General features: G+C 58.0%; 7 protein-coding genes and 1 pseudogene across 7 annotated transcripts, besides 4 other annotated features; all 8 read right to left on the reverse strand.

Moving 5' to 3' along the window:
• Nucleotides 1-1,528: 1,528 nt before the first annotated feature.
• Nucleotides 1,529-1,991: a repeat region.
• Nucleotides 1,992-2,582: 591 nt separating this feature from the next.
• Nucleotides 2,583-2,970: a repeat region.
• A 1,440-nt stretch (nucleotides 2,971-4,410) lies between these two features.
• LPMP_343430 (hypothetical protein) lies at nucleotides 4,411-7,983 on the reverse strand (the record flags this gene model as incomplete). Its single annotated transcript, XM_010704467.1, has 1 exon — nucleotides 4,411-7,983. One exon carries the CDS (start codon nucleotides 7,981-7,983, stop codon nucleotides 4,411-4,413), a length of 3,573 nt encoding a protein of 1,190 aa, XP_010702769.1.
• A 316-nt stretch (nucleotides 7,984-8,299) lies between these two features.
• Nucleotides 8,300-9,510: a repeat region.
• Nucleotides 9,511-10,397: 887 nt separating this feature from the next.
• On the reverse strand, nucleotides 10,398-11,924 carry LPMP_343440 (annotated as a pseudogene).
• Nucleotides 11,925-13,339: 1,415 nt separating this feature from the next.
• Nucleotides 13,340-16,093, reverse strand: LPMP_343450 (DNA repair protein RAD2, putative; the record flags this gene model as incomplete). Its single annotated transcript, XM_010704468.1, has 1 exon — nucleotides 13,340-16,093. One exon carries the CDS (start codon nucleotides 16,091-16,093, stop codon nucleotides 13,340-13,342), a length of 2,754 nt encoding a protein of 917 aa, XP_010702770.1.
• An 829-nt stretch (nucleotides 16,094-16,922) lies between these two features.
• On the reverse strand, nucleotides 16,923-18,056 carry LPMP_343460 (leucine carboxyl methyltransferase, putative; the record flags this gene model as incomplete). The annotated part of the gene is made up of 1 exon (XM_010704469.1): nucleotides 16,923-18,056. The coding sequence occupies one exon, from the start codon at nucleotides 18,054-18,056 to the stop codon at nucleotides 16,923-16,925; it is 1,134 nt and encodes a 377-aa protein (XP_010702771.1).
• A 649-nt stretch (nucleotides 18,057-18,705) lies between these two features.
• Nucleotides 18,706-19,449, reverse strand: CYP7 (cyclophilin 7, putative; the record flags this gene model as incomplete). Its single annotated transcript, XM_010704470.1, has 1 exon — nucleotides 18,706-19,449. The coding sequence occupies one exon, from the start codon at nucleotides 19,447-19,449 to the stop codon at nucleotides 18,706-18,708; it is 744 nt and encodes a 247-aa protein (XP_010702772.1).
• A 317-nt stretch (nucleotides 19,450-19,766) lies between these two features.
• Nucleotides 19,767-20,330: a repeat region.
• Nucleotides 20,331-21,931: 1,601 nt separating this feature from the next.
• On the reverse strand, nucleotides 21,932-22,429 carry LPMP_343480 (iron-sulfur cluster assembly protein, putative; the record flags this gene model as incomplete). The annotated part of the gene is made up of 1 exon (XM_010704471.1): nucleotides 21,932-22,429. One exon carries the CDS (start codon nucleotides 22,427-22,429, stop codon nucleotides 21,932-21,934), a length of 498 nt encoding a protein of 165 aa, XP_010702773.1.
• Nucleotides 22,430-23,041: 612 nt separating this feature from the next.
• Nucleotides 23,042-24,904, reverse strand: LPMP_343490 (membrane transporter, putative; the record flags this gene model as incomplete). The annotated part of the gene is made up of 1 exon (XM_010704472.1): nucleotides 23,042-24,904. One exon carries the CDS (start codon nucleotides 24,902-24,904, stop codon nucleotides 23,042-23,044), a length of 1,863 nt encoding a protein of 620 aa, XP_010702774.1.
• A 1,488-nt stretch (nucleotides 24,905-26,392) lies between these two features.
• LPMP_343500 (hypothetical protein) lies at nucleotides 26,393-27,001 on the reverse strand (the record flags this gene model as incomplete). The annotated part of the gene is made up of 1 exon (XM_010704473.1): nucleotides 26,393-27,001. The coding sequence occupies one exon, from the start codon at nucleotides 26,999-27,001 to the stop codon at nucleotides 26,393-26,395; it is 609 nt and encodes a 202-aa protein (XP_010702775.1).
• Nucleotides 27,002-27,085: the final 84 nt, after the last annotated feature.

The raw sequence follows: 27,085 nt of genomic DNA on the forward strand, positions 1-27,085 counted from the left end.
CTGGTACCGCTATCCATGAGAGTTCTGCTGCTTTCAAGTCACTATCGGGTAGCACTCTACACACGGATGGGTATACTTGAGAATTCCCCCTGCTTGCATCACCCAAGGATCCCAGTCGAGACAAATAGTCAAGGGGCGAGAGAGCAAGAGGAATCAAACATGTCCAATAACTCCATTCTTCGAGGTCTGAGGTGGGAGAAAGAGCAAAATGGGGCAGGCAGAAGACAAATGATGAGTGAGGCGAGTCACTGAAACGTTGCAGCGCACCCTGACTCCTCGCCACCTTTGTTGTGCGATTACCTCCCCACCTCCCTTTCGTTCTTGTCGCAAGCCTTCAGCAAAAGAAAGCCAGTGCTACGGACCAGGTGTCTACAGCAAAGATGGGGCTCAATTCCTAGTTTGACTACACACACTTATGGACCCAGAGACGTGCACACGCACCACGTAGGGGAGGAGGGTGGCGGAGTCGCTTGGAGAAGCGCAGATGGCTGAATAACGGAAGGTAGTCGGTTGGCTCCATCGACCAATGCGTAAACGCTAAGGCTACGATGGCGCACCAGCGACATACGACTGCGCAAGCAGTTCTTGTTCTTCTGATGGCGCCTCACACAGCAAGTGAAATCGACGACGAGAGTGGTGAGCATAGAGGGCGAGACACGCAGCAATAAGCAGCACCACACACACACACACACACACACAAGCACACCGAAAAAGGGGAGCAGCTGCGTGAAAAAGAGCGGTGCAGAAAGCATGAGCAGTAACATACATGGCTAGGGGCGTGTGCGTGCACCGCTGAGCCGCGGTGAAGCCTTACATGCCCTGCGAAGGGTACCATCGCGCGCTGAGGCGCCGCACGACAGAGGTGGCAGCAACGGAAGAGGCCCTTCGCCTGCGTTGCGCGACGCTCATCCACAAATGCCCATACACAGAGCGTCGCAGTGAAGGCCCAGTGCACAGCCCCCTTTTCTTCATTCTTTAAGAATGGCGTCCTGCGTTCGCCCCCCCTTTTCGGCTAAGCGAGGAGGGCTGGGGTAAAGACGCGATGCGCCTTCTCTGCCCGCCGCGCGTTCTTTAGCGACTCGCATACTCTGTTGATGCACTTCTCCCTCGACTTGCTCGTCGGTAGCACGACTGCCCCAATCCCTACTGTCAACACCGCCGTGTGCTCCAGCAGGAGTGTGGCGGTCTGGCGCAGCTGCGGTAGTGAGGACACCTCAGTCTGGTAACGGACGATCTCTCCACTTCTACCCCCAAAGCTCCGTGACTAGGTGTTTGCTGGGTTCAACAAACGATTGATGTAGAGCAACGGAATGACTGCTCGTCCATTGTGCAAAGGATCGCTCGCCGTTTTAAACGACCGCCTCAGGGTCTGGCCTCTCCTACCAATGCATCTGAAACCGTTCGGCCTCCCTCAAGCGTGCGCAATGACGATGTGGTCGGTCACGGCAGCGGTCCAGCTTCCTGAGGGAATCCCATCTTCCCATTTGGCGCAGGATGCGGCTGGCAATTCAAGGTTTGCTGTGCTCGGAGCCTGCTTACCACATGGTCGGGCAGTCGCCGCGAGACCCTTTGTTTGAGTAACCTGCGCAGACGACTGGTCAGTGCCACTGGGCGGTGGGGCGCGGCATCATCATCGGGCTGGCGTGGCTTCAGGAGGGGCTCATGGCGCCCATCCTTCCACGTGGCAGGGGCGAGGCCGGTGGCGACGCCCTGGTTGTAGATGGCCAGCGGCGCTCTCCGGCCGTGCGTCGGGGGTGCTCCGGCGCCTTCGCAGCGAACATCGTCGGGGTTCTGGGCGGGGCCACGGTGGGGTTAGCGGGGGTGCCATGTTTGGCCCCCTTCGTAGCAGGCGCTTTGCGGGGTGTTGGCCTTGGTCTCGGTGGAGCGCGGAGGGGGGAGCGGCTGGCGGATGTCGCGCCAACCCCTGCTGGCACACGCCCTCGCCAACGCGCGGGTCTGCTCCCCCCTCCCCCGTTCATGTAGCGGCCGCCCCGTCCCAGCGTTGATGCGCGGCGTTCGCGGGGCATGGGTCGCCTGGATGCGTGCGCGTGGCTGGGGGCCCCTTGGGATGGGGGCGTTTCGCGGCGGCGCCCACCCTTCATGGACGGCCAAACGAAGCGCTTTTGCGAACAAGCCCGGGAGAGAGCGGCGCGCAGAGTGCTCTCTCAAGAGCCGCTTCCAGCTGGAGCCGGCCCGGCGCCCAGAATGGTCTGTGAGCAACTTTGCCGGATGGGACAGCCCTCCTGGTTGTCTCGGCTCTCGGTCCAGCAGCCAATCGTACCCTCCCCTTGAAGGGGCTTTGCGGTTGCGTATGTGTAGTGGAGTTGTGGTGGGTGGGAGTGCGTGGTCGATTTGCTCTACTTGCCAGAGGTGCCTTTGGGTTGCCGCGGTGGTCGGGGTCCGTGCAGCCCCCTGAATCTCGCTCGTCCTCATGGTGCGTGCGGCATTGGGCGCCAGGCATCGCTGGCGGCACCAGGCCAAATCCCCTCTCGAGGCGGACGGCAGGCCCGGCCGCGCAGCGGTTCCCTCGGCGCCGTGGCGACGGTGCCTCCGCCGCAGACGTGGGAGTCGGGGGCCACGGCAACGCCCCGCAGGCCTGAGGGTGTGAAATGCCCCCCCTCGCAGGGCACTGGCTTGCGCCGAGGATCCGCCACGGAAGCGGGCCCGCCTGGCGCCGCCCAGCCCCATTGAAATGCCACTGCATGCAGCGCAGGCGAGGTCCAGGATTACGCCCAGCATCGCCGCAACACAGCACAAGCAGAGAAGCCCTGGGGGATGCGTGTGTTTGTTGAACCGTCGGCGCAACTCGTCGTGAGCTGGTGCAAGCGCAATCATGGCCGCATGCCTCTTCGACACAGCGCTGGCCCAGAGCGGCACACTGGCACCAAGGGTCCGCAGCCGTACTCGGGGGCAGGCTGCTCGGCCTCCCTGCAACGCGTGGGGCGCCGGGGCCTGACACCACGCACCGAGGCGGCCGACATCGCCAGGGAGTAAAGAGGAAAGCAAAAGTAAAATGTAAAAAAGTCGAAGCAGGGAAAAGTGTCAACAACATCCGCGGGTGCCACATCGCTCTGGGTGCTGGTATAGCCGGCGCACACGCACGCCTGAAAAAATGATTTCATTTACGCATGGGTCGGTCCGCATGTGTGTGTGTGTGTGTGTGTGTCGCTCTGTTACGATGGTAGTGCCGTACTCAACCACAGGTAGAGCGCGGCGCGTACCAAGAGGCAGGGGTGAATTAAAGGCACCAGAACAGCAAGAAGAAGAAACGGAGAAAAAGGTAGAGCTGTTACAGAGAAGTAAGTCGATCAAAATAGTAGTGCACTTGTGGGCGAGCACGTGTCTGGGAGCGGATGGGTGGTTTTCTATCCCCTAACGAAAAAGCAGAAGATGGAAGCAGAGGGGATAAAACGAGCTGCGGCTGCACAGATATACGCGTACACACGCGCAAAAAAAAAAAAACAAGAGAGAATTGCGCCATCACACCTCCACTGAAGCCAAGGGAAAAAGAAAGCGAGAAGACATACACGCGTGCCCAAGAAACAACATACATGCTGGTGGTTCGGACGGGAGGCAGAGTCCAACGCCCAGCTACAACACGGAGGAATGAGTGGCGTCCTCGTTGTCATTGACTTCGCAAATGAAAACATCGCTGTCTTTCTCGTTTCACTTGTCGCTCATCCCGTCCGCTTTACCGCGCAACATAAAGTTCTTTAGGGGCGAGGGTGGAGGCTCTCGTTTGGCACACAGTCACACAGAGGCACAAAACACCGCAAACACGCTTAAAAGCGCGCACACACACAGAGAGAGAGAGACAGAAAGGGAAGAAAAAAGAGGCTCACTCTGCACATGCCCACAGGCATACAAGCCAAAGCAGAAAAAGGAAAACAGTGCAGAAGAAGGAACAGAAAAGTAACACGTGCTTCATGCTGGAAGAATGCGGGGGGTGGGGCACAAACAAACGTCGCTTCCCCCACCCACCCCCCATTCGCAAAGGAAGCGGCGGCGAAAAAAAGAAAATGAGGAGAAAAAAGGTGGCACAGCATGACGAAAGTGATCGAGAGAGTGGCGACGCCACCCACCAAGATGCCATCCCTCAGCCCCCAGTCCCTCCAGCTCTGCGCCTCTCCCTGTGTCCTGCTCGCAGACGAAGCACGTTTTTGTCTCTGTGTGTATAATGCTGGCGTTTCCGAGTCGGCACAGAGCTGCGTGCGGCTCCTCTTGCAGCGTTCCCTCTTCTCTTCTCCTCTTGCTTGCCGCCACCATTCCTTGTCGACTCTTCTTATGGGTTTTCTTCTTTAGATGGAAAGATGGGCAGGCGCAGGCTGAGGAGAAGTGGGGGGGAGCGAAGAGCACCGGTGTCCCGCAGTGACCGTCTCCCCTCATCCCTCACCTGCTGGTCGTCCCTTTTCACAGCTTAGAGCGTACGTTGTCAAGCATAACACCAATGCTCACCATGAGCAACTTCGTTTCGTTGGCGAACATCTCCATTGACAGTGTGAAAGCGTGCAAGCCCTCCGCATCCTCCGATGTCATCGGAAACTGAAAAGTCTCCGGGAGACGCACAGGGGTGGTTGAGTGGTTCCGATGCTCTAAGACATCTTGTGTGCTTGCCCTGCGCAGGTGCGGCATCACAGACACACTGCGCCCCGGGGCGAGCGCCTGAAAGCTGCATCCCTGACTCGCCCGCGCCGTTACAGGGGTGAGGGGAGTGAAGCGGTTGAATATGCCGTCGAACGTGGCAACCCGTGGAATACCAGGCGTGTGCGCCATGGTTGAGAAAGGGTGCGTGCTGCACTGTGAGATGTCGCAGCCAAGCGAATATGAGTAGCGGAGCCCTGGAGAACGAAGCGGCGAGTGCGGCTTTAGCGGGTCGCCACCAGATGTGCTCACTGTCGCAGCCTCGTGTCTAGACTTCTGCTCGCGCTTCTCAGAGTCGCGGATGTGTGGCTGTCTGTGGGTGCTAGAATCCGAGGTCTTACCATTAGTGCCGCACGAGACGCTGCGGGAATCATCCGCCTCTACATAGCTCTGCACGGACTGGTTGATAAGCATGAGCATAATCTGACTCTTTCGACACTGTAGCACGTCAGCGGTCTCGATCAGATCGAGGACGGACTTCGTGATGTCACCCTCCAGGTTGATCGACGGCTCGCGCATCGTGTAGCACATGAGGTCTACAAAGCGCTGGAAGGCGCCGGCGACGTCGTGGGCCACAGGCTGCAGGTTGCGCATCATGTGGCGCGTGCCCTCTGTGTACATGGACTGACTACGAATGACGTTCCAGCTCATCCACATTGTCTGGAGCAGCATAGCCATGCGGTACATGTGCCGGTACGTTTGCTCACAGGACTTGATCGGGTAGTCGATGTCGACGAGCGTCCGTTCATCCCGCGCGAACTTCATCATCTCCTTTGTGCCCTTGAGACGACGTATAAGGTCGACCAGCTCTGCGTCAATCCGCAGCATGGCGGTATCTGCCTTGGACAGCAGGTGCAGGGAGCGGTTCGTGAGCGTATTGCGTCGCGGTATCGGGTGCTTCTCATCGCCCACGTTCTTCGATGACATCTCCGACTCTGTCTCGTTGTGCTCCATGCGAGAGTAGTCTACCACGGTGGGGTCGTTCGCCAGCGGCGCACTGAAGAGGTCCATCATGTTTGAGACCACCGAGCCCATGCAGCGCAGTACGTTGCTGCGTTTCGCGCGCAAGATGAGGCTGGGCGACAACGGCAGCACCAGCACGCTCACGAAAAGGTAGATAAAGATGCCGAACGTGTTCTGGTTCATGCGGGCCACTGCGTCCTCCACCGTCGTCTCTGCAATCGAGATAAGTGGGATGAGAACAAACATACCGTACACAGCCATGACGCCGTACTCCTTGTCAAAGCGCAGGAACGTACCAACGAACATCAGGGTACACAACGAGGCGATGCGCTGCACCGGGGTCTCCGAGTAGGTACCAGCGAAGAAGCCGAGCACCGTACCAAGCAAGCAGCCGGTCAGACGTACAATGGACTCCTGCACTGCCTCGACTGGGTTTGCGCCGGAGACGAAGGCGATAATGCTTGGGCCAGAGAAGACAGCCTTGTCGATCTTAATTAGGTAGGAGAAACCGACTGTCAAGATCATCGCCCCGCTCACCTTGGCGGCCTCGATGACACGCTGGATTTCTCGGCGGTTCCATTCCGTGACAAGCTTCTTGAGGAAGTTCAGGTTCTCCTTCAGGGGCTCCCACGCCGTCTTGATCCAAATCTGCTCGATGGTGCCCACTACGCTCGGGCGGTGCGCCTTGACCTTGATCTGGAAGATGTCGATCGTGTCGCGGACGCAGACCACTGTGAAGAGATAGAAAGTCATGAGTGGAACGAACTCCTCCAAGACGCCGGAGGTGTACTCATAGAAGATCATGCGGCGTGCCAGCTTGTACGCGTCCTGCAGGTTGTCGGTGCGGTCGGCAAAGTACTCGAAGCGTTCATGCAGGTCCAGCAGAGCCTTGCGCGTCTTGGCGTGGGTTAGCAGGTCCAAGAGTTTGTCGAAAACCTCAGCAACAACGTTGAGGTGTGGATTTAGCAGTTCGCCAAACGCCCTGGAGGAGTCGGAGTCGTCGATCGCGCTCGGCTTTGCCTCGACCATGTCCAGCACACGCGTCATGCTGCTGAGGTTGAGACGCAGGCGCTCCAGCAGGGCAAACTTGAGCGCGCGAATCTCACGCACTTCGGCAGACTCGAAGAACCACTCATAGAAGGAGAAGCTCTGGTAGTGCTCAAACAGCGGCATCAGCTCGTCGAGGGAGTCGGTCATGATGCGCACCTTCGACATAGCTATGTTGCGCTCCACGTTGGACGGACTCCAGAAGGAGTAGACAAGGCCGCGGTACGCAGTGGCGGTGTTGCGGCTGATGTCGCGGAGGAGCCGTTGCGCCTCATTCTTGCAGAAGAGGGGGTAGGGAAAGAAGGCGACCACGACGCAAAGTCCAGTGCCGATGCACCAGTCCACCATAACACGGCACGGAAAAATAGCACCGTGGTTCTTGTCGACTAGGAGCCCAATGGCGCAGGTATTGAAAAGAAGCAGGCAGATCCGCCGTACGATGCCCTCGCTGAAGGTGCCCATGATGAACAGCATAGCTGTGTAATAGATACACCAGCCAGTTATGTGGTGGCCGAGGTTCAGCGCCCCGGCGATGACGGACAGCGGCAGCCAGAAGCAGCCGGCGCGAATCCAGCTGACAAGGTACGCGATGACCTCCCCAGGCGTCCGCTTCGCCGCCAGCAACGTTGACGAGAAAACCATGAAGGGGGACACAAAGGGGCTACCGGGAAGTTTCGCTGCGATCAACACGCTAGGCACGAGCACCGCCAGAACCGTGATGCGGGCGGCAAACTCGACCTGGCGCCAAAACTGAGGCGCTCGCAGGGAGTCGAAGAAGGTGCAGTGCATGCGCCGCGTGGACGGGCGCAGGTGCCACGGCACACTCACGTCACCGTGGGCACCACTGCCACCCTCAGGGTAGCGGACATTGTATCGGGGAATACCACAGCTGTCCAGCGAGTCGGCATCGTTGCTGGCAGAGGGGCCGTTGCAGCACGTGTTGTTGGCGATCCGGGTGCCAGGCGCACCACCAGCATTCGCGGCACCCCTCAACTTGGCGACAGGGACGTCGGACGCAGCCTTTATTGGAGAGGGTGCGCCGTGCACCGAGAACGCCTTCGGTTGGGCGCCAGGTGAGTTCGCCGAGATGAATTCGGCAGGTGGCCCGGGGTCTGGTGCCACAAGCGGCAGTGGTCGTGGCGAGAGCTTTATCTGGTGCTCAACAGTAGTTGCATTGGAGGATGCTAAATGATCCTTGGTGCTTGTACTAGTGTTGGCAAGAGTCACCGTATTGGGGGGTGGCTCCGCCTCCACCGCGAGTGACGCGTCACGGGAAGCGTCCTCCTTCGAGGTAAAGATTGGCTCTTCATCGGAATAGAAAAGGTGGGACATGTCCACAGTCGTAAGCCATCGAGTGTGGGTGTCGCTCCGGAAGTCTTGTCCGTTTCTTTACGTGTTTTTTCTTTGCTTTTGTTTGGCGTCGGAGGCGTGTCGATGGTGAGCCCTTTTGTGTGCTCCGTTTCCGTAGGCGCAGTGGCAGTCACTCGCACGACGAGACCTCAACAGGCAAATGCGCTTCACTAAGAGAGAGGAGACATACACACTGTTGCAGCACCGGTAGGGCACCACACAGCGTAAGAGAGGGTGTAAGAATAAAGTGCATGAACGTTTTTCCCCTTGTCGGAGCCCAGTCCGCCAGAGATGAGGTGCTCCGCTCCGCTCTAGACCCAGCCTGTCCCACGCCCGCCTCGGGGTGCGGAGCAGCGGTCGACACGCGCATTGCTGTAATGCGCCGACTCGGCGATGCGAGCACAGCCCCTGCCTCAAACTCCACCCACCCACCCACCTGCTCTGCAGACCGCCTCACAGATGCTCCTGCGGTGCCGGCCGCCACCTGGTGCATCCCTCGGGGTAACACGCAGGCGTTCCACACCAATAGACGGCGAGGGCAGGGTGGGGTGCATTCGAGTCAGGTCCGCACTCTGCCCGTCATGTGGACGGCACAAGCGGGTCCACTGTCGCAGGTCTCTCCGACGCAACGCCGCCCAGGACCTGACCACTGACGTTAGCAGCGATGCATCGCCCTGACTGCCCCACGGGGTGAGGTACTCAGCCCTCATACCGCGGTGAGCGAGACCCCGGCACCAGGGGAGCCAAAACATCTTTTCCAGTGTGTCACTTCTGCTCTTCAACACGCAATCCTACCACGCACCAGTCTGCTGGCATGCGCACGCAGCTGCACCTCGCCTGCCTCCGCCGCGCCACTGCTGAATCCTCATTGTCTGGGGCGAGCCATCCCGCCGCTGAATCGGGCCATGCGTCTCACGGGCCCGTCTCGTCCCTCCTCGCTTCTCCCCCCGGTGCGTGCTGTGCGATGGGTGCCGGGCCTGCTTGGGTGAACGGCACGCCTCAATCCGAGAGTGCCGCCCCCGGGGTCCTGCTCTGGCGCGGGGGTCGCGGCGCCTGCCGTGCGGGTGGCGGGCGTGGTGTGGGCGCGTGGGAAATGGGCTGGGGGAAGGGGGGCCGGTCAGCGACAGTCCCTGGCACTCCGTGCCCCGCCCCTCCCCTCTGGGGTGTGGCGCGCCCGTCGTGCTCCCGGCACCCGTGCCACCCCAGCCCACCCGGCCGGCCGCGGGTAGCAGCGCGTGCACAGGGCGCTCGCCATTCGCGGTACAGGGCCCTGCGGGGTAGCGGTGGACACCCGATGGAGGAAGCCCAGCTTAGAACGCGGTGTACATGGGCCTCGGGCGGTTAGCAAATCCAGTAGCTATCCTACTCTCGACCCGAATCCTATTGAGGTGGCCCGTACGGGACCATGACCTCACCTCACTTTGGCACCGCGCCAAGGCAGACGTCTCCCACCAGCGTCAAGAGTCTGCTACCGTACTCCAGGAGAGGCGGGAGGCTCTTGGCCTCCCCCCAGAGAGTGAGTGTAGCAGACCCCGGTGCTATCCACTTAAGTGGCCCAAATTGGCTGGTTGTCGAAGACTGCAGAAGAAAGCGCTGAATCCGGGCGCACTCGCATTAGGTGCGCTAAGTACCCCTCCCGTCTTCTATTGCGCCACGATTACGCCTTGTTGTTGTGCTACCAGCCTCGCTGCCCAGGTGCTTCAGACGTAAGGAGCGCCTCAGAGGCTGAGCCCCATGGTGTGCTCAGAGGAGACGGCAGCGTCATGCTTCAGGGGAGGACTGCCGGTGAGGGCAGCAGCAGGCGGGCCTCGAACAGGTTTAGACAACTCGCGTTGAACAGCGGTGCAGAGAAAATTCTGCTCTGGTGAATGTAGAAGGTGTTAAGTTCGGTGAAGGAGGGGTTGCTGTGGGCACGCAGCTAGTGAGAGTGACTCATATGGAAATGTTATGGCCCGTCTTGGAGAAGGAAGCAAACCCCGGGGTACCGTACTGACACTGCCGCGGTGGCGGTGCGGCGACCCGACCTCGGAGTGGTGGCATTCTTTGTCGAATCGGACCAGCTAACTGTCGGGCCTTGTGACACATTGTGACCGAGTACGGGGGGTAAGCTTGCATGAGAGAGCAGTACAGTGAAAAGCCAACGAAGAGGCCAACGCATGGACCCAACCACAAATCCTCGACGCTCATCGAGGTTTTACTAAAAACAACAACACCAAGTGGCGCTCCAGTGATGGAGAAGAAAAGCGCAATGAACATAGTCACCACTGACTACAAGCTACAACCGCACAGCACGCCCATCATGCAGCTCTGATTGCAGTCGAAGATGTGGTAACGCGCGTAGAGACTGAGCATCTTGCGGAACAGCGTTCGCACTTCCGTGCTGCCGGTGAAAAGAGTCAAGATGAAGCTCTGCAGCAACAGCGTCACAGAAAGGTTCACTATCGCAAACGTCACTGTGAGACCGAGGCACATCAGCACGCACTGCCGCCCAAATTGCGGTTTCCTTTGGCCAAGCGCGTTGCCGGCGAGCTCCGCTGCCTCGACGAAGACACCAGAGGCCATGCCCCACAAGACGCCGGAGAGCTGGTAGAGTATGCTAAAGATGTCGAGCTCGTTGATCAGAGCGTAGCCAGCTATGATGCGATTGACTTCCAGTGCCATCCACTCGCTCAACATCATCGCCACGAAGGGAAAGGCAAGCTTCAGCAGCGGGCCCCAGTTCATCAGCGCCATTGGTTCCCACCCACCCACCCCAGGTCTTGTACTTACCCGGCAGGAAGAAGTAGATGAAGAAGGAGACCGGCGTGCAAGCCATGAGGAGTAACCACGTCACCGCCGCGCCGGAGAACCTCAGTACATTGATGCACATCCATAGTACAAACGGCAAAGAACCAGCGCCAACGATAAGGTCGACTGAGAGCTGCATGCTTAGGTGCTCGCCAGCTAAGTAGCGCCGCATCATCCCCAGTAGCATGGTCGTGTAGACACCGAAGAGGGAGACGCGTCAACACTGGCCCGTGAAGTGCGGCACCTGCGCGTTTTGCCGACTGGAGATCAGCAGTGAGTCTGAAAACTCCAACACAGGGTCGACAAGGGCGACAACGGTGAGGGGTATGTGCATCATGCACTGCGCATAAACCTCGAACAGTTTACTGGTCTGATCACGGCCATAGCAGCAGGACAGAGCCGTCTCCAGCGCGCTGCAGAGACTCGCCGAGGGAGCGGGGGTGGTCGCCTTCATCAGGCTTCCCCCGCAAGTATCGTCGAGCCGAACACCACGCCTCCGATCATATTACCCACAATGACCGCCAGCACCACGTTGACGGGGTTTTGTGCTACCACTGCAAGGCCAAGTGGGACGTTCTGCTTTAGCACCTCGACTGCCAGCGTGGCTACCGGCGTGTTCTCATCAATGTGGTTTCTCTCCACCAGTGGGCGTGCTCGCCCGATGCTGCGGAGGGCGGGTGACCACGGTGAAGAGTAGTTGATGGCTCAGCCCTCAACATTTTTGCCTTTACCGCTGTCTACGTTGAGGCAACAAAACTATTGAGAGGGGGGGGTCTTTTTTCTCCTCGCAGTCTATGATCAAATGCTGCGGTGCAGTCGCTCGTCCTCAGGGGCCTACATGTAAAGGAGAAGAGCCTCGGTTGGACGCAGTATTTCAACTCTTATTTTCAAGGTTCTGAGAGACAAGGGGGGGAAGGGGAGGCGGCAACACCGACTCGATCGCAGCTCGGCGTGTGCGCGTCACCACTCGTACTCGAGAAAGGAATGTGGATGCCTCTCCGCTGCTCTCTCCCTTTTCAAGCCTCACCCTCCTTCACTCGCCCTACGTGTTCTCTCGGCCTCGGTAGAGGAGGAGGATGCAGTAGGAGAGGTGAGAAAGACGCACACCCGCACACGCAAAGATGAAGGGGACGCATATGAAGCGGGAAGAAGCGAGGGGAGAGGCTAAGGCACAAAAAGCACCGAAAGCAGAGAGAGGCGAGCCAACAAGAGTGCGGAGGGGTGTGGACGGGGAGGGGGGCGGAAGAAGAAAGAACAGCAGCAACAGAGAAAGTTAAAATGCTCTCAGCTGAACACACACACGAGGGGGGGAACGGAAAAGAACGACTCCACACGCATAAAAAGGGAGGAGAGTGGCGAAAAGAGTACTACTCTGAAGTCCATGTGTGTGCGTGTGTGCATGCATGTGCGTACGTTGGGGAGAAAGGCGAGGCGAGGAGAGAGAGAAAGGGGGGTAAAGCGGAGCGGTACCCGTTCCCTAAGCACTCTCGCACTAGGGAGAGAAGAGAGCGAGCAGGATGAGAAAGCTCGACATGTACTAAAGGGGAATAGGGCGGTGGGACGCAAAGGGTGAAGCCCGATGCGCACACGCGAGACAAGCTTGACAACACACAAGGTTGCGGCGTCATCCTGTCTGCAGAAGTAGTGGTGATTAAACTGGGAGGGGTAGGGAGAAAGGTGGATATGACCCTCAGAGGGAGAGTAACGAGGAGGCAATGGGGAGGGTAAGTTGAGGTGTTAGGCGGATAAAGAGAAAGTGCATCGCGTATATAAGTTCCAGGGGAAGGGGGTGGTAGTGCCAACAGCATGGAGGTGTGGTCCCGCCGACTGCGGCGCTGAGTCGTCGTTGCCTGTGCATGACGTCTCTCCATTCCATTGGCAATACATCTAAGGTGCATCTTTTTCTGCTTCGTCATCATCTAGCGAAATACCCCTTTTTTTGGCCCCATTTGGTATCCTTGTTTGGCGTCCGCAGCTGCGAAAGTGCACTGATGAAGATAAGAAGGACGGAAGCGGGGGAGTAGAGGTAACAGCGCTGTTGTGCAATCACAACTCCTCTCATCCAACTCGCGTGGAGAGCGCGCGCCTGAGCGCTTGCACTGACACACACACACACACGTGTACACATGCAGCCACACATGCAGCCACACATATACTCTGAGCGGCTACGAGCTACAGTATGACAAGGGGAGCAGTAAGAGGCGTGTAAGCGGTGATACACTTCTCAATGAGTGTGTGTGTGTGGTGGGGGTGGGGGGGGGGGGGCGAGCAAAGCAAGAAGAGGCAAAAGAAAGGTGGTTGCTTAATAGTGGGAAAGCAAATGAAAGCGGCGGAGCGGAGAGGAAGTGGACAGCTACGCACATTACGGAGCTTGCATTAGCGCACGGGCCACGAGTGTCCCTCTCCCCACACACAACCAATTGAGGGCCCAGAGCAGAGGAGGAAGCGCGAAAAAAAAAGCAACTAGGCTGCTCTGTGCGCATTACGTAACGACGCATCGTCAGAATACAGCGCCTGCTTGATTGTGGCTCGTCGTCGTCTGCACACTTCACTACATCTGCTGCACAGCGCGCAGCTTGGCGAGGATGGCGGCGTGCTTGGGAGGTTGCTTCTGAAAGGCCCACCTCGCACGCACTCGCTTCTGCAGGCCATACTCTGTCAGCCGTCGCTGGCCAGCAATCAGTGACGCGCGAGCCTTCGCCGCCTCCTCCTCGCGCCGCAGGCACTCCTTGCGCGCAAGTTCGTATTTCTGCACGAGCCACGGCGAGCTCAGTGCCCCAAGTGCCGCAGCGAACACGCGAAGCCGCTGCCAGTCCGGCGGGAGCCACTCGAACGGGGTCGTGTCCGAATCGACCTCAGCATCGAAGAATGCCTCCACAGCATGTGCTTCTGGGAAGCATGCACGGTGCTCCAGCGTGCGCCACTGCGCCAAGTCGGCCTGGAGGAGCGCAAACTGCAGGACGCACATGTCGTCGTCCACCTCCTGCCACGAATGGGGGGGCCGCTGAACGAGCTGTGCCCAGCGCCGCAACACGTGTAGGACGGCTGAGGAAGATGCGGCACCATCCTCCGCATTCTCTGCGGCCGTCCACGCCACCACTAAGGCCTTCAGTGCACCCACGAGACCAATGCCAGAGACCCCCTCCGCGTAGTCGCACCCGAGAAGAGATGCGAGTGCCACAAGCACGGTCTTTGTGATGCCGCACGCCGACAGATGCGTTTGCTCGTATGCAACAACATGCTTTGATTGCGAAAAAAAGCCCCGCAGAACTGTCGTCGCGCCATGCACCAGCACGTCGCTATCCTCCGTGAAAACGGCATCCACGAGTCCGCGCCGTGCCAGGAACGCGCACTGGGCATCTGCCTCTGCTGGACTCAGCACATACGGCACCCCGCAGCAGTCCAGCAGCTCCACCACGTTTAGCAATTCGAAAGGAACAACTGCTCTGCTCATGCGCACGGCTCCGCCGCCGCCGCCACGAGGAGGTACGCCAGTCATCGACCTTGTGCCGTCATTGGCCACGCTGTGTACTTCAGTTCTTCGGCGGCGAGGCGTCCCTGCCGCCTCCGAGGCCGTGTCCGTCAAAGTATTTGTACATGGTGCTAGCAGTGGAATGGGAACGTTGCTCCTTTCATCACTGCCGCTGTGCCTTAGTGACTCTACCACAGGCAGCAGTCCCGGCGCCGTACAGCGCCGTGAAAACATCCGACCAGCCTTCACAGGAGTGTAGTCACCGCCATCTTCGTCTTCTGTCCCCACCGTAGCTGCGTCGGTGGCCACGCCACCGCTTACCGACGCAGCGACCATTTGCGCAGCTGCCGAACACGATGAGTGTAGTTGAGGTTCGCTCTTCTTAGCCTGCTGACGCAGAAGCTGGGTGGAATGCAGTTGCTGCGTGAACGGCTCCCACGCGAACCCAGTCCCGACGCTGTCATCATCATTGCTGCCATCGGTAAAGGTGAGGCTCTTGCTGCTGTTGCTACTCCTGCTACTGAGATCAGGGGCAACATCCTCATCGGCGCTCACAGATTGGACAGTAAAGTCTGATGAGGTGATCAACGGTGATGCCCTCTCTGCAGCAGTAGCCGGGGACATCAACTCAGGTGGCAGTGTACACGTAGGCTGAGACAGCGCATTCAAAAACCACGTCATGTCTCCGCTTTGCAGCATCGCTGTCACCGTCGACGGCAAACGAGCAGGCGACGACAATGAACGCTTTCTGTCAGCAGCGTCCGCGAGACCAGAGTCACCCACATCGTCCACTAGGACAGCCTCTTCCACAACACTAACCTCCTCTTCACCGTCAGCCGAGGCGATGGTGCAGCAGACGCTCGACGTCGCCTCAGCGTCTCTCTCACTGTCACTGACGATGACATAGTCCGTTCCGCTTCCGTCCTCTTGCGAGTCGCCGGACACTGAGATTGCTGATGCAGTGCAGTATAGATGCGGTGGCTGTCGGTGTCCCGAGGTCGCCACACCAGCGACATCCTCAGCATATTCGTCCACGACACAGCGCGGCCCTATAAAGAGCGAGGTACTGGTGTTCTGCAAGACGTTGTGCGAGACGCACGCGGCATGCCGCGTGCGCTCCTCCAGGAGATCCTTCATGACGCTCAGGAAACCTTGCGTAATCGTTTCGGAAACGACATCGGGGGCGAGTCGGTGTTTTCTGAGGGAGCGGCGGCGGCGATGCGACCCTGGTAGCGGCAGCACTTCTGAGGCCTCTCTCGGCCGCTTTTCACCGTGCGCTGCGTTGCTGCGCGTACTGCTCGATGCACCCAGCGCATGATCTGAGCCACCACCGGGGGGTACCATCTCGGAGACAGCCGTTCTTTCCGCAGTGTTGGCCGCCACGGAAGGCACGGATGTGTCTGAGCCTTTCGCTGCACCCACAGCATCCTCCTCAGCTTGTGCATCGCTCGACATGACCGCCTTCAGATCCTCTACATCCAACGTGCCAGCGACGACCTGCGCCATTAGTATCTGGCGCGCCCTGCGCTTCACGAGAGCCTGTGCATTCCTTGCCCGCTGCCTCATGCGATGGTGATGCTCCGCACTCTTTGATGACGACGCTGTGCCATCAAACACAAAGACGGGCCGAATGTCATAAAAGAGAAGCTTCAGTAGGCGTGCAAGGAAGCCTTCTAGCACCCTGTGCTCTATGTCCTCACCAGGCGCGACACGGGCACGAAACTGTGCAATCCAGATGCTGGCGTCGATCGCCACGCGCTTGCCCTTCAGCTCATCTGGCTGCAAGACCACCCCAAAAGAATCCAGAAGGCGCCATAGACCACGAACACCCATTGTACCTACGCACCCCGCTGCTGGGGAGATGGACAGGGGTGTGAGGAAGCAAAGAGAAACGACCACACCCCTGCGCCTCAGCCCACGCCCGCAAAGATACAAAAGACACCAGTACGTCAGTGGTGCACTAACTTCTCGGCAGCCTGCCCACCGCCGAGCTGACAGGGAAGACGCAGAAAGCAAAAGGCGCTGATCCACTAAAGAGCAAGATGGCGAGCGGAAAGATGAAGTCATGAGCACGGCTGTATGGCTGTCAGTAGCAGAAGTGAAAACGTTCCACAACACTGCGCAGTGTGGTTTGCCGAGTTGGAGAGCGTGAAGTGAGGCAATCATAGATATAGCCCCTGTGTTCTATAACCCCAACATCAAGTGATGGCTGCCATCGTATGTGTGTGTGGGTGTGTGCGTGCGTGGGTGGGTGGTGCATTTTGGCACCCACGCACGCACACAACAGCGTGCATGCCACCGCTCCTTCTTCCCTCGTTATTCTTGCCGGGCATGGCCTATTTGATTCAGTTGAGAAAAGAAAAAAAAACAGCGACCAGCGCAAGCTCGATCGCACAACTTGCAGGAAAGACAACGCGACAGACGGCCGGCCTAGTCCTACTCCCCTTGCACTTCTGCAAGCGCAGAGAGATGAGGAGAGGAGGGGATGCCTGAACGAGCAGAGGAAAAGGGGGGGGGGGGAAAACGACTGACTACGCTGGCCCTTTTCCCCTCTGCCCCTTTGCCACATCATTATCTCAACCCCGTGTGCCCCGTTGCAGCGCAGCTGCCGAGAGGCAGCTCAACGCTCGTATATCGTTTCTCTCCGTTCCTCAGCGGAGCTTCACGCGCGCAGTCGGAAACGACCTTGCACAAAGCGACGCGCGAACGACACACTCGTCTTGCGGTTAGTCACCTCGTTAGTGATGATTTCGAGCGCGACCACCTCAAAGCCAGCACCCTCGAAGAGCGTGCGAGCCTCTTCTAACGAAAAGAAGTGACTGAGTGTCCCGTTGGTGCGCTCGTACGTGTTCGTGTCGCCGGTGTCACTGCCGTCACCCTCGCCACTGTCGCCGCGTCGCCAGCGCAACGATGCCTGAAAGCGGAGCTCTGCGTGATCGCTTACCGCGTAGTCGCGGAAGTACAGCACACCTCCAGGTCGCGCCATGCACCGGGCAATGCGGCGCAGGACGACAGCATGAGAGGAAACTGGAATGGAACAGAGAACAAAAATGAGGGACACAAACTCCGGCGACTCGAAGACCGGTGCGCTGTCTACCGCCGTAGTGTTGTCACCGTCTACACCACCTGCTCCTGCGATATTCAGGGAAGACGACGTTGACGCTGTCACGCTCACTTCCTTCGGCGCGAAGAGGGGGCTGTCTACCACTTCCGACTCGCAGGGATTCAACACACACACGTGCATCTTTGCTGCCAGCGCTGGGGGCAGACGTGCTCGCTTTTCCTCCAAAAGTGCTATGGCGACGGGGGAGATATCGAACCCCAGAAGCGCTCGCCACTGAGGAAGGTAGCCATACTGGGCGAAAACAGGAAGTATGGCATTGCCCACCCCACAACCGGCCTCCATCCACGAAAACGAACATGCAGGTGAGGTGGAGGCGACGCACTTACTTGACGCAGCCTCGTTTGTTCTGGGTGCCTTCTCCCCAGCTGCCACGGCAGTGTCAATCGCCGCGCGAAGCTCGTGAAACTCACGCAGTATGTAGTGGCGATCTTTGTATCCATTCACGGTGTTGTTACGGTAATACATATCCCATTGGCGCTTATGCAAGTCCGTGGGTCGGTTTACGCGGTTCGCCTGTAGCTGGCCATTGCTGTACGGGTGGTACTCGGAGACAAACGGAGGATACGGCGGCAACCGGGCCCGCTTGCGCCCATGTGGCGCATCATGCGGGTCTAAGGAGCTGCCACACTTTGGCAGCTCGGTCGATGCTTCTGAGTTTGTGGCTAAAGACATGATTAAGGGGTACGTCACCTGATGAACTTATGGGTGAACGTGCGTACGTGTGCGTTTTGCACTGTTCACAGCAGCACAGCTGCAGAGCGAATTCCTCCTTGTCTTTTTCGTAACTGTCCGCGTTTCCGCTCCCTTCTATTGGGGGGAGGGGGGGGGGCGACTCTCCCGTTGCCACAGGCCCCACGCTTGTGAAGCGGGCGAACACGCGGCGAAGAACAAAAGTGAGAGGGGCGAGGAGGTGGTATAGTGGCTTGAATGAGCAAGGAGAGGTGGCGCTTGGAACCCCGCTGGTGAAAGAGAGTAGAGGGAAGCCTGGCTCGTCAAACCCACGGACAGACATGCTCACAAAGCCGAAGACGCGGATAAAGATGTCCTTAGAGAAGGGGGTAAAGAGGAAGACCGCAAGATGGCTGCGCGTTCCATAGCAATCCGGCAAGGAGCTCTAGCTAGCTCGCATAGCCGAAGCCGCCTAGCCGCCAGAGGTTGTAGAGCTCTGATCGTGTACGAGGGTCAGCATTCTACAGCGGAGTAAGTTTATTTTCTTTTCTTCGTTGCAGATTGACAAAGCAGTAGCCCGCATGGACCGCCAACGTCAATCACCACGCGAGCCTCCACAAGTGAAGAAGGGACAGACCACGTTCTACTTTGACTACAGCTTCATCTTTCCTTCAGCAAAAGGGTTGTAGAGAACCGTGGCGCTTGTGATACGAGTACGGGACTCGAGGTGGACAAAGTTCTTTGGGTCAACCTTCGCGGAGGCCGCCTCCAATGCCCTGAGCACGGCGTCCCCACACTTGAGCGCCACGTCGCCAACTGCTTCAGTTCCAGCCATGGCAGAAAAGTTTCCAACCACCTCCCCCTCGGTGGAGTTCGCCACCACTGCCACTACAGCGGCCTCAGAAGCTGAGTAGGCACCGTTCATGTCCACCACGCCAAAGGCAGTGTAAACGCCGTCAAACGATGGCTGTGGACTCGTAGTAATGAAAAATTGAGAGGCGTTCGTATCTGTCTTTGCGCCTTTGTGAGCCATAGAGAGGGTGCCGCGCTGTGCGTGCGTGGTGAGACCAAAGCCCTCATCATGGAAGTACCGTCCCGCAAGAATTCCAGCGGCGGCTACCGACACGGCCTCCACTGAGACCGCATCACCACCTTCGCTGCCGTCAGCGGCATTGACAAGAGGGGGCAGCTTGGCAAAGATGGATTCGCCGCCTTTTCCAGTGTTCGTTGGATCACCAGTCTGCAACAGAATGCCAGGGTAGTGGCGATAGAAAGTGCACCCGTCGTAGTAGCCCGAGGCGCAGAGAGCGAGGAAGTTAAAGGAGGCGAGCGGGCATGTCTGATAGTGGAGCAGCACGGGAAGGTCTCCAACTGTGGTGTGCAGGACAACAGCCATGGTTCACAGGGGTTTGCATGCGAACAGCAGCAATACATTCGAACGGTGAATCAACGGCTGGTCGTTATCTACTTTGTGCTGCCCGTACCAAAGCACAACGCAGAGCAAACGATGTGGAAGATAGAAGAACGCAGCAGCGGGATAGCGAAGGGGCACAAGTAGGGCGTTTGTGCGTGAAAGCGCATGTGCGCGATAAAAGACATACGTGAGCAGTTCCATCAATACGCAAGCAAAGTCCAGTAAAGAGCATTGGGGGAGCAATGAAGGGGAGCGAATGAGTGAAAAACTAAGGCGGAAGGAGTGCTGAGAGGGTACAATTTTTTCTCGGAGGGTGACCACTCTCTCAGAGAAGAGGTGCTCCGCTCCGCTCTAGACCCAGCCTGTCCCACGCCCGCCTCGGGGTGCGGCGCAGCGGTCGACACGCGCATTACAGCAATGCGCCGACTCGGCGATGCGAGCACAGCCCCTGCCTCAAACTCCACCCACCCACCCACCTGCTCTGCAGACCGCCTCACAGATGCTCCTGCGGTGCCGGCCGCCACCTGGTGCATCCCTCGGGGTAACACGCAGGCGTTCCACACCAATAGACGGCGAGGGCAGGGTGGGGTGCATTCGAGTCAGGTCCGCACTCTGCCCGTCATGTGGACGGCACAAGCGGGTCCACTGTCGCAGGTCTCTCCGACGCAACGCCGCCCAGGACCTGACCACTGACGTTAGCAGCGATGCATCGCCCTGACTGCCCCACGGGGTGAGGTACTCAGCCCCGACACCACCAGAAGTGGTTCGTCGCATTGGCAGGGATGGGGGGGGGGTGCTGCCTGGCTTTTCCACACCGAGTGGGGGTACTGGACTCTGAAATACCACGCACGGCAGTGTCCCTCCCTCCCTCCCCCCCTCGCCAGGGTCCGAAAGATAGCGGGAGAAACGAGTGCATTACCCACATCGACGCATGAGGCACGAGTCACGCAATCAAACAATGTCCCTAACGATCGCCTGAAAAGACCGTAGTACCTTTTTCCCTCTTAGTGCCTGTATGTGTATCATCGGGCAAAGAGTGTTGCAAAGATAAAACATCCAATACAAAGAAAGAGAACAACATGACAGGGTCAGACAGAGTCACGTCAATGCGCTGTCGTCTTGCCACTCCCACAGGACCTGGAAACACACGCTGTTCATGCTACGAATGGCTCTGAGGCTCTTCATCTCGAACACCAACCCATACACACATCCTCCGATACCTTTATATTGTTTACCCTTCGAGCTGAAGCGATTGTGCCCCGTGCACACAGACGGAGAGGTGGAATACCAAACTTACGCACCCGTGCACCAATGTGGAAACCAGATACGGTGGCAAAGCTAGGAGAGAGCTACACAAGGAGGTGGGAGGGCCAGAACCATTGCTGACTAAGAGAGCGACGGAGCGCGAGAGCAGATGACGTGAGTTTGAAAGCACGAACATAACAAAGAGAGGAAAAAGTCCGGAAGAGCCTAATACAGTGACTCGAGACTCATGTTACAGTGGGTCGGATGGGTAGACGAGAGCTCGTCCTTCACAGAGGAAGCACTAACGCCAAAAGGCATGATGAAGAGAAGAGTTTTCGCATTCGCAAAACCAACAACAAAGCTAACAAAATGCAAATACATTAGGCACTTCACCACGTTACCGTGCGCACGAACCGCTGCTGCACGTGCTGAGACACGCACACTTTACACTGCAGGAAGTGCAAATGGGGAAGAGAAGAGCTGCGCAGAAAAAAAAAAATAAACAAGAGGCCGAAGACGACAGCGGAGACAGCAGGCAGAGAGAAAAACACGCGGCAATAAGACTTGAAGCAGGGGAGCTCTCAAGTTTGCCTACGGCCGTCTCGTACCGTATGCGAGTGTGTGTGTGTTGGTGTTTTTCTGTGCTACAGTGCACAAGTGGGCAATGAAGAGGTAGAGGGCGGATGTGTGCTTTGTTTGGCTTCCTTCCCGTGTCATCGCGCGGCGGCATGGCACACTCGGCCCATTCAAGAGGAGCGACTCCACGACAACCGTGCAAGGGTGCAGGTGGGAGGGAAAGAGGGTCCATGTGCGGCACTTGTTGCTCAAGGGGGGAAGGGTCCCGTAGCTATCGCAGATAAGCAGGCGCACAAAGGCAGCAGCAGCAGCAGTAGGAGGAGGGATTACACCACGAGGGGGCCTGTACAAGGGAGGTGTAAAGAAAAGAGGGAAGCGCACCGCCACCGTCAGAGGGGGAGGGAACAAGGTGCAGCCAGAACCATGTTATCGAGTCCCACTCTGATCCTCCCCAATGCTTGCCACTGCCAGCCCTACCGACATCCCTGGGCACCTTTCCCCCGCCCCCTCGTTCCATTTTATGAAGTTAGTTTGCGTTAGCACGCAACGACACAAGCGATTGTGGTAGTTTCCGACGCAACCGCGTCAGTGTGCATACGAGTGTACGACCACAGCAGCCGCAGAAACAGTCACTCAGGCTAGCTTACTCCTCCTTGGCCTCCTCCTTTCTTTTCAACACCTTACTTTTCAGTGTCGGGTTCTTCGACAGGTAGTTCTCCACCGCAGCGTGAATTGTCTCCTCCGCCAGCATGGAACAGTGCAGCTTTACGGGGGGCAGCGACAGCTCCTGCGCGATCTCCTTGTTCGTCAGCTTCAGCGCGTCCGCAACGCTTTTACCACGAATCGCCTGGGACGCGTACGAGGATGCGGCGATTGCGCTCCCACAGCCGAATGCCTTGAACTTGACGTCTTCAATCACCAATGTGTCAGGGTTCACTTTCACTTGCATCTGCGTCATGTCGCCGCACTCCGGCGCGCCGCGCAGCCCAGTGCCCACGTTCGGGTCGTTCTTGTCTAGCTTTCCCACATTCCGAGGATTCTTGTAGTGATCCTGGACTTTTTCACTGTACAGCGTGCGCATAGCGCACAGCTGCGCAGGCGACGGCATCGCAGTCACTCCGACACGGAAGAAGGCGCGCATCGCTGAGGCAGGGCAGAGAAAGAGGGTCAAAAAAGAAGAGAGCTGCGTCCTAAGGGGGGAGGGACCACAAAAAGTATATGAACCAGCGCGGGCAGGTGTCACTGCACACACACGTGCAGTGGCTTGCAGAAGATGTGTCTGTGTGGATCTCGTTGTGTGCGTCGACTCGGTCGACGTTGCTGCCGGTGTAGTGATGATGGTGGAAAGGGGGGCGGGCAGAGGGGTGAGCGCCGCGAGAGTAGTGCAAGACAGACGGAGGGTGAGGTGGGTGACGAGGGGGTGTGCTAAGGAGGGTAGGCATGTGAGAGGGACGCAGTGACGACGGCACGCCGATCAAACACACACCCACATCAGGAGGTCGACCTACACTGGGGCAGGTCGCGATGAAAACAAAAACAAAACAGTGGAGCTGGAGCTTCCTGCCTCTGCCACCCGCGACGCCTTCACACTCGTTCCTTTACGACGCAGTACGGTAGAGACACAAACGATATAAAAGACAAAACGCCCACATCACCGCCAACGGCGAGGAGGGAATTGGGGAGGGAGGAGCAACGACGCAGGGGTCAAGAGGCACACCCGCACAAGCCAACACGCCCCGCCAGCTGGTCTCTCTCACGACGGCACATGCAGGTGCCCGTTCTTCGGCGGAGACTTCTTAGCAGCAAAGGCGGCAGTCGACCCCTGTGCCGCTGGGCTTGGCGTGGCGGCGTCGACAAACTGCCGCACCGTTGCAGCCGGGGCAGCTGTCAGAGTAGCGGTTGCGCTCTCCGGCGGTACTTCAGCAGGGTTGTTGATGGTACTAGCACGAGCACAACCAGTATCTGCCTCCGTCAGGAGCGGAGTGTTCTCCGTGTGAGGTCTTAGGTCCTCCCACTTGATGTACCGTAGAAGGATATAGATGTACAGAGGCGTCCCCACCCCCGCGACGCCAGTGAACGGTCCGATCCACAGCGCCTTGATACCTATCTTGAAGTAGAAGAACAACAGAAAGCTCAGCGGGACACCTACCACACAAAACGCCACGGAGATGATAACCGCGCCGAGCTTCTGCAGCCCACACCCACGAAGAGCGCCCATCACAGTGCTCTGGAAAATGTCGAAGAAGTGGTACGGCATGACCAAAGACATCAACTCCCGGTAGATGACTGTCACAGCGTCCACCTCATCTACCTTCACGAAGAACGACGGGATAAAGGGCTCCAGGAGAAGGCACAGCGCTACATCAAAAACCCCAATGCACAACACAACACCGATTGCGGTAAAGGTAATGCGTCGCGCAAGGAGCGGCTTGCCCTCACCAATGGCATTGCCCACAAACACAGAAGTCAATATCATCACAGCGGTAGTCATGGACCACATAACACCGAAGACCTGCAGAGTGATTGTGTACGCGCCAAGCTCCGGAGCCGTGCCGTAGCCACCGGCAAGCGCATTCACTTCAAGAGCAACCCACTGGCTAAGCATCATGCCCATTGAAGGTAGGGCTATTTTCAGGAGGCTGCCCAGGTCCTGTGCGCCACGGATGTCCCACCCACCCCATGTCAGCTTGTATTTACCAGTGTATCGTAGGTACAACACGAGGCCCACAAAAGTGCCAGTAATCATTACCAGCCACGCGATTGGAGAGCCTGTGAAGCCCAAGAGCTTCACAAAGATGAACTGCAGAATGGGATTGGCGACGGAGGCTGAAAAGAGGGCAACAGCCAGCGGCTTCGTCATGTGCTGGCACGAATAGTACCGCTGGGCAAGCTGAAACGCCATGGCTCCGGGAATTCCAAATACTGCCCAGCGACACCACCTGCCTGTGTAGTGCACCACGGCGGCGCTCTCGCCAAGACCGCTAAGCAACGTGTCAGCAAAACACAAAATGAAGCCTAGCGGCACGGCAGCCCCCATGAGAATGATGGCCATGCGCTGAGCATAGATGCCGTATATGTGAAGCGTGTAGGGTACCGGCGGCTCCACCGCAGTGCCCGCCCGAGCAGCCGCTGCCTTCGCCCGTGCCAGTCGTTTCTCCTCTTCCTGCTGGAAGTGGCCAAAGCTGTGCGACAGGACCGTCTCCAGGGCGCCGCACAGCCCGGCACCGAAGGCAAACCCTGTGGCGTTCATCAGACCCAGGGCAAGGGACACGCCGCCCATAGCCTCGAGGCCCAGCAGCTGTCCAATCACCATGATAATGACGAGATTCAGCGAGAACTGCCCCAGCGACGACAGCGTCAGCGGGTACCCTACAAAGAAGAACTTCTTCACAATGTCCATGGTCGACATGTCCCTGTCCGCGTCATACGTCTCTTCATCGTCATCGGTACCGGACGCCACATGGCCTTCTGAGTGGCGGTCCGTACTCACGATGGCGTAAGCGATGGACTCGAGATCGGCAGCCGCACCACGGCCAACAGTCGAGACGTGTGAGGAGAAGGATAGGTTCTCGATCACCATGTCATTATCGGAGTCGCCGTGCGGCCGAACAGACATAATTGCGTCCGTGCCTGGGTGTGGGTATGTGTGTGTCTGTAAGCTGCGCAGTCTCGATAGAAAAAGAACAAGAGCGAAAGAGAGAGGTTTGAGGAATGAAGAACGACGCAGGCCGAGTGGACAGGAGAGCCTCTCTCCAACTTGCAACTGGCTCCTGCTTCACCCGTTGAGAAACACACCGATATACGAGGATGAAAGAAAAATGTACGCAGAGGCAGCGGAGCGCAAAATCAAAGACGAAAGCAAGTCGACGGGTGCACAAGAGGGCTACGTCGGGTGGAAGGGGAGAAGAGGCAAAGGAGCAAAACCAAAGAGAGAGAGAGGCGCACACACACACACACACAAAGAGGAGATTGAGAGAGGTTTCGATATACAGTCCTAAAGTAACGTAATAGTAAAATCAAGTAAGCACCTGTATAAGCCTCAAGCGAACAGGACGAGGGTTTACGGAGTACAGCCGAGTGTGCAAAACAGTCGCCGACGGAGAGGTGAGAAGAACAACGCAGGACACGTCTTATTCGAACGAAGAGGAAAGCCACAGCAGTAGCGACAAAATATGCACAAAAAGGCAGAGAAAAAAGTGTGCACCTTTTGGGCGACACGTTATTAGCTGCGATCGATGTGCTCAGAGCGCGTAAACACCAGGATGGGTAAACTATACAGAGATAGGCGTGCTCAGTGCCACAAAGCGCTCCAGAGTTTGTGTTTGTCAGCGAGAACAAAAGTGAGGAGGGGTGCGGACTGCAAGGAAGAGGAGGAGGGAGGAACGGTGAGGCAGGTGCAAAGTGCAAAGAGTCGTATCTATCTCATCAAAGCACGTGACTCTTTGCTGTCGTGAAACGACAGGCTTCTTAACTACCTCTGGGCTTTCCAAGACAGGGGGTAGGCGTCACAAGATCACCTCAAATCACTTTTTCATTCTCTGTGTGTGTGGGTCTGTGTGTGGGTGTGGGTGTGGGTGTCTGTATGTGCACGCGAGTGGGTATATGGTTGGGTTTGTGCCTCCACAAAGAGAAGATGAGAATGGTCGAGAAACGGAGGAGATGACCACAGCTATGGAACGGAGGAGCATCAGCAGGAGTGGCACGGCGCCGCATACAAAGAGCAAACGCGCGATACTGCGCATGGGGACGCTCGCATCCCACGTCATTCTAGACGCCAGTCGTGACGTCCAGAAGCAGTCGAAGATGCATTCAGTGCGCCATGCACCAACACCCCCAGTCCTTTCTGCCGTGAGCGCACTCGACAACACGCGCAGCGAGACAACGGCGTGCCTCACGTCCCTCATCGACTACCCTGTGTCTCCCTGAATCGATTGTGCATTAACTGGCGGCTGTCTATCCGTTACTCGCTGTTAGGAAACACTATTGCTCGTCAACACTCGAGAAGAGGAACGGGAAGAGACGGTTTGCGGCTCTCTAAGCAGCAACATACACACACGCCTCATTTTTTGCTAGGCACTTCCCCTTCCCCACCGCAACTCATCTGTCAGTTTATCTCAATGATGCCCCGGTGACACGCCGGCGCATTGTCCTCGCTTGAGTCCTCACCCATCAGGTCGTCCGCGTTCATCACGGCCACGCTGTCGTCATCGTCCTCTTTGCTCATCGGGACGTGCCCCGCCGCGCGCGACGCCGCACTGCAGTCGTCCGACACGGGCGTGGACGGCAAGAGCGCGCTCAGCAGGTTCAGCATCGCCTGTGCCTGCTCTACCGTGTGCCGCTGTAGCTCTTGCTGATTTGCAGCAGTTGGGAGCACAAGCCCGTCGAGGCATGACACCTCGGGCCGCTCCGCGGCGCCATCCACCTCCTCCAGCACTCCAGCGACAACGTTCAGCTGCGCCGTGGGCCCCTCGTCCACCGACTCTAGCTCCTCCGCGTCGCTGCTGCCGCCGCTGCCCAGTCGCATCCAGTCCGGCTCCATCCGCACAGCAGGCACCCGTGACGCCATGGCAAGGAACTCCTCGATCTGCGCCGTCGTCCCACGCAGCGACCCTACATCAACGACCTCGTCCGTACGCGGACGTTGCAGCAGGCTTGCCATGCGGTACGCTGTCGCGCCCTCGCACACCTCCAATCGCTCAGTTGCACGGCTCATGCTCATTGGTTTCCCAGACAGGTATCAACACACTGCTGCGGTGCAACTCTGCGGGAGCAACATAAAATACTCAGAATCACCGGT

The sequence above is a fragment of the Leishmania panamensis genome, assembly GCF_000755165.1.
Source record: "Leishmania panamensis strain MHOM/PA/94/PSC-1 chromosome 34 sequence".
NCBI classification, from domain to species: domain Eukaryota; phylum Euglenozoa; class Kinetoplastea; order Trypanosomatida; family Trypanosomatidae; genus Leishmania; species Leishmania panamensis.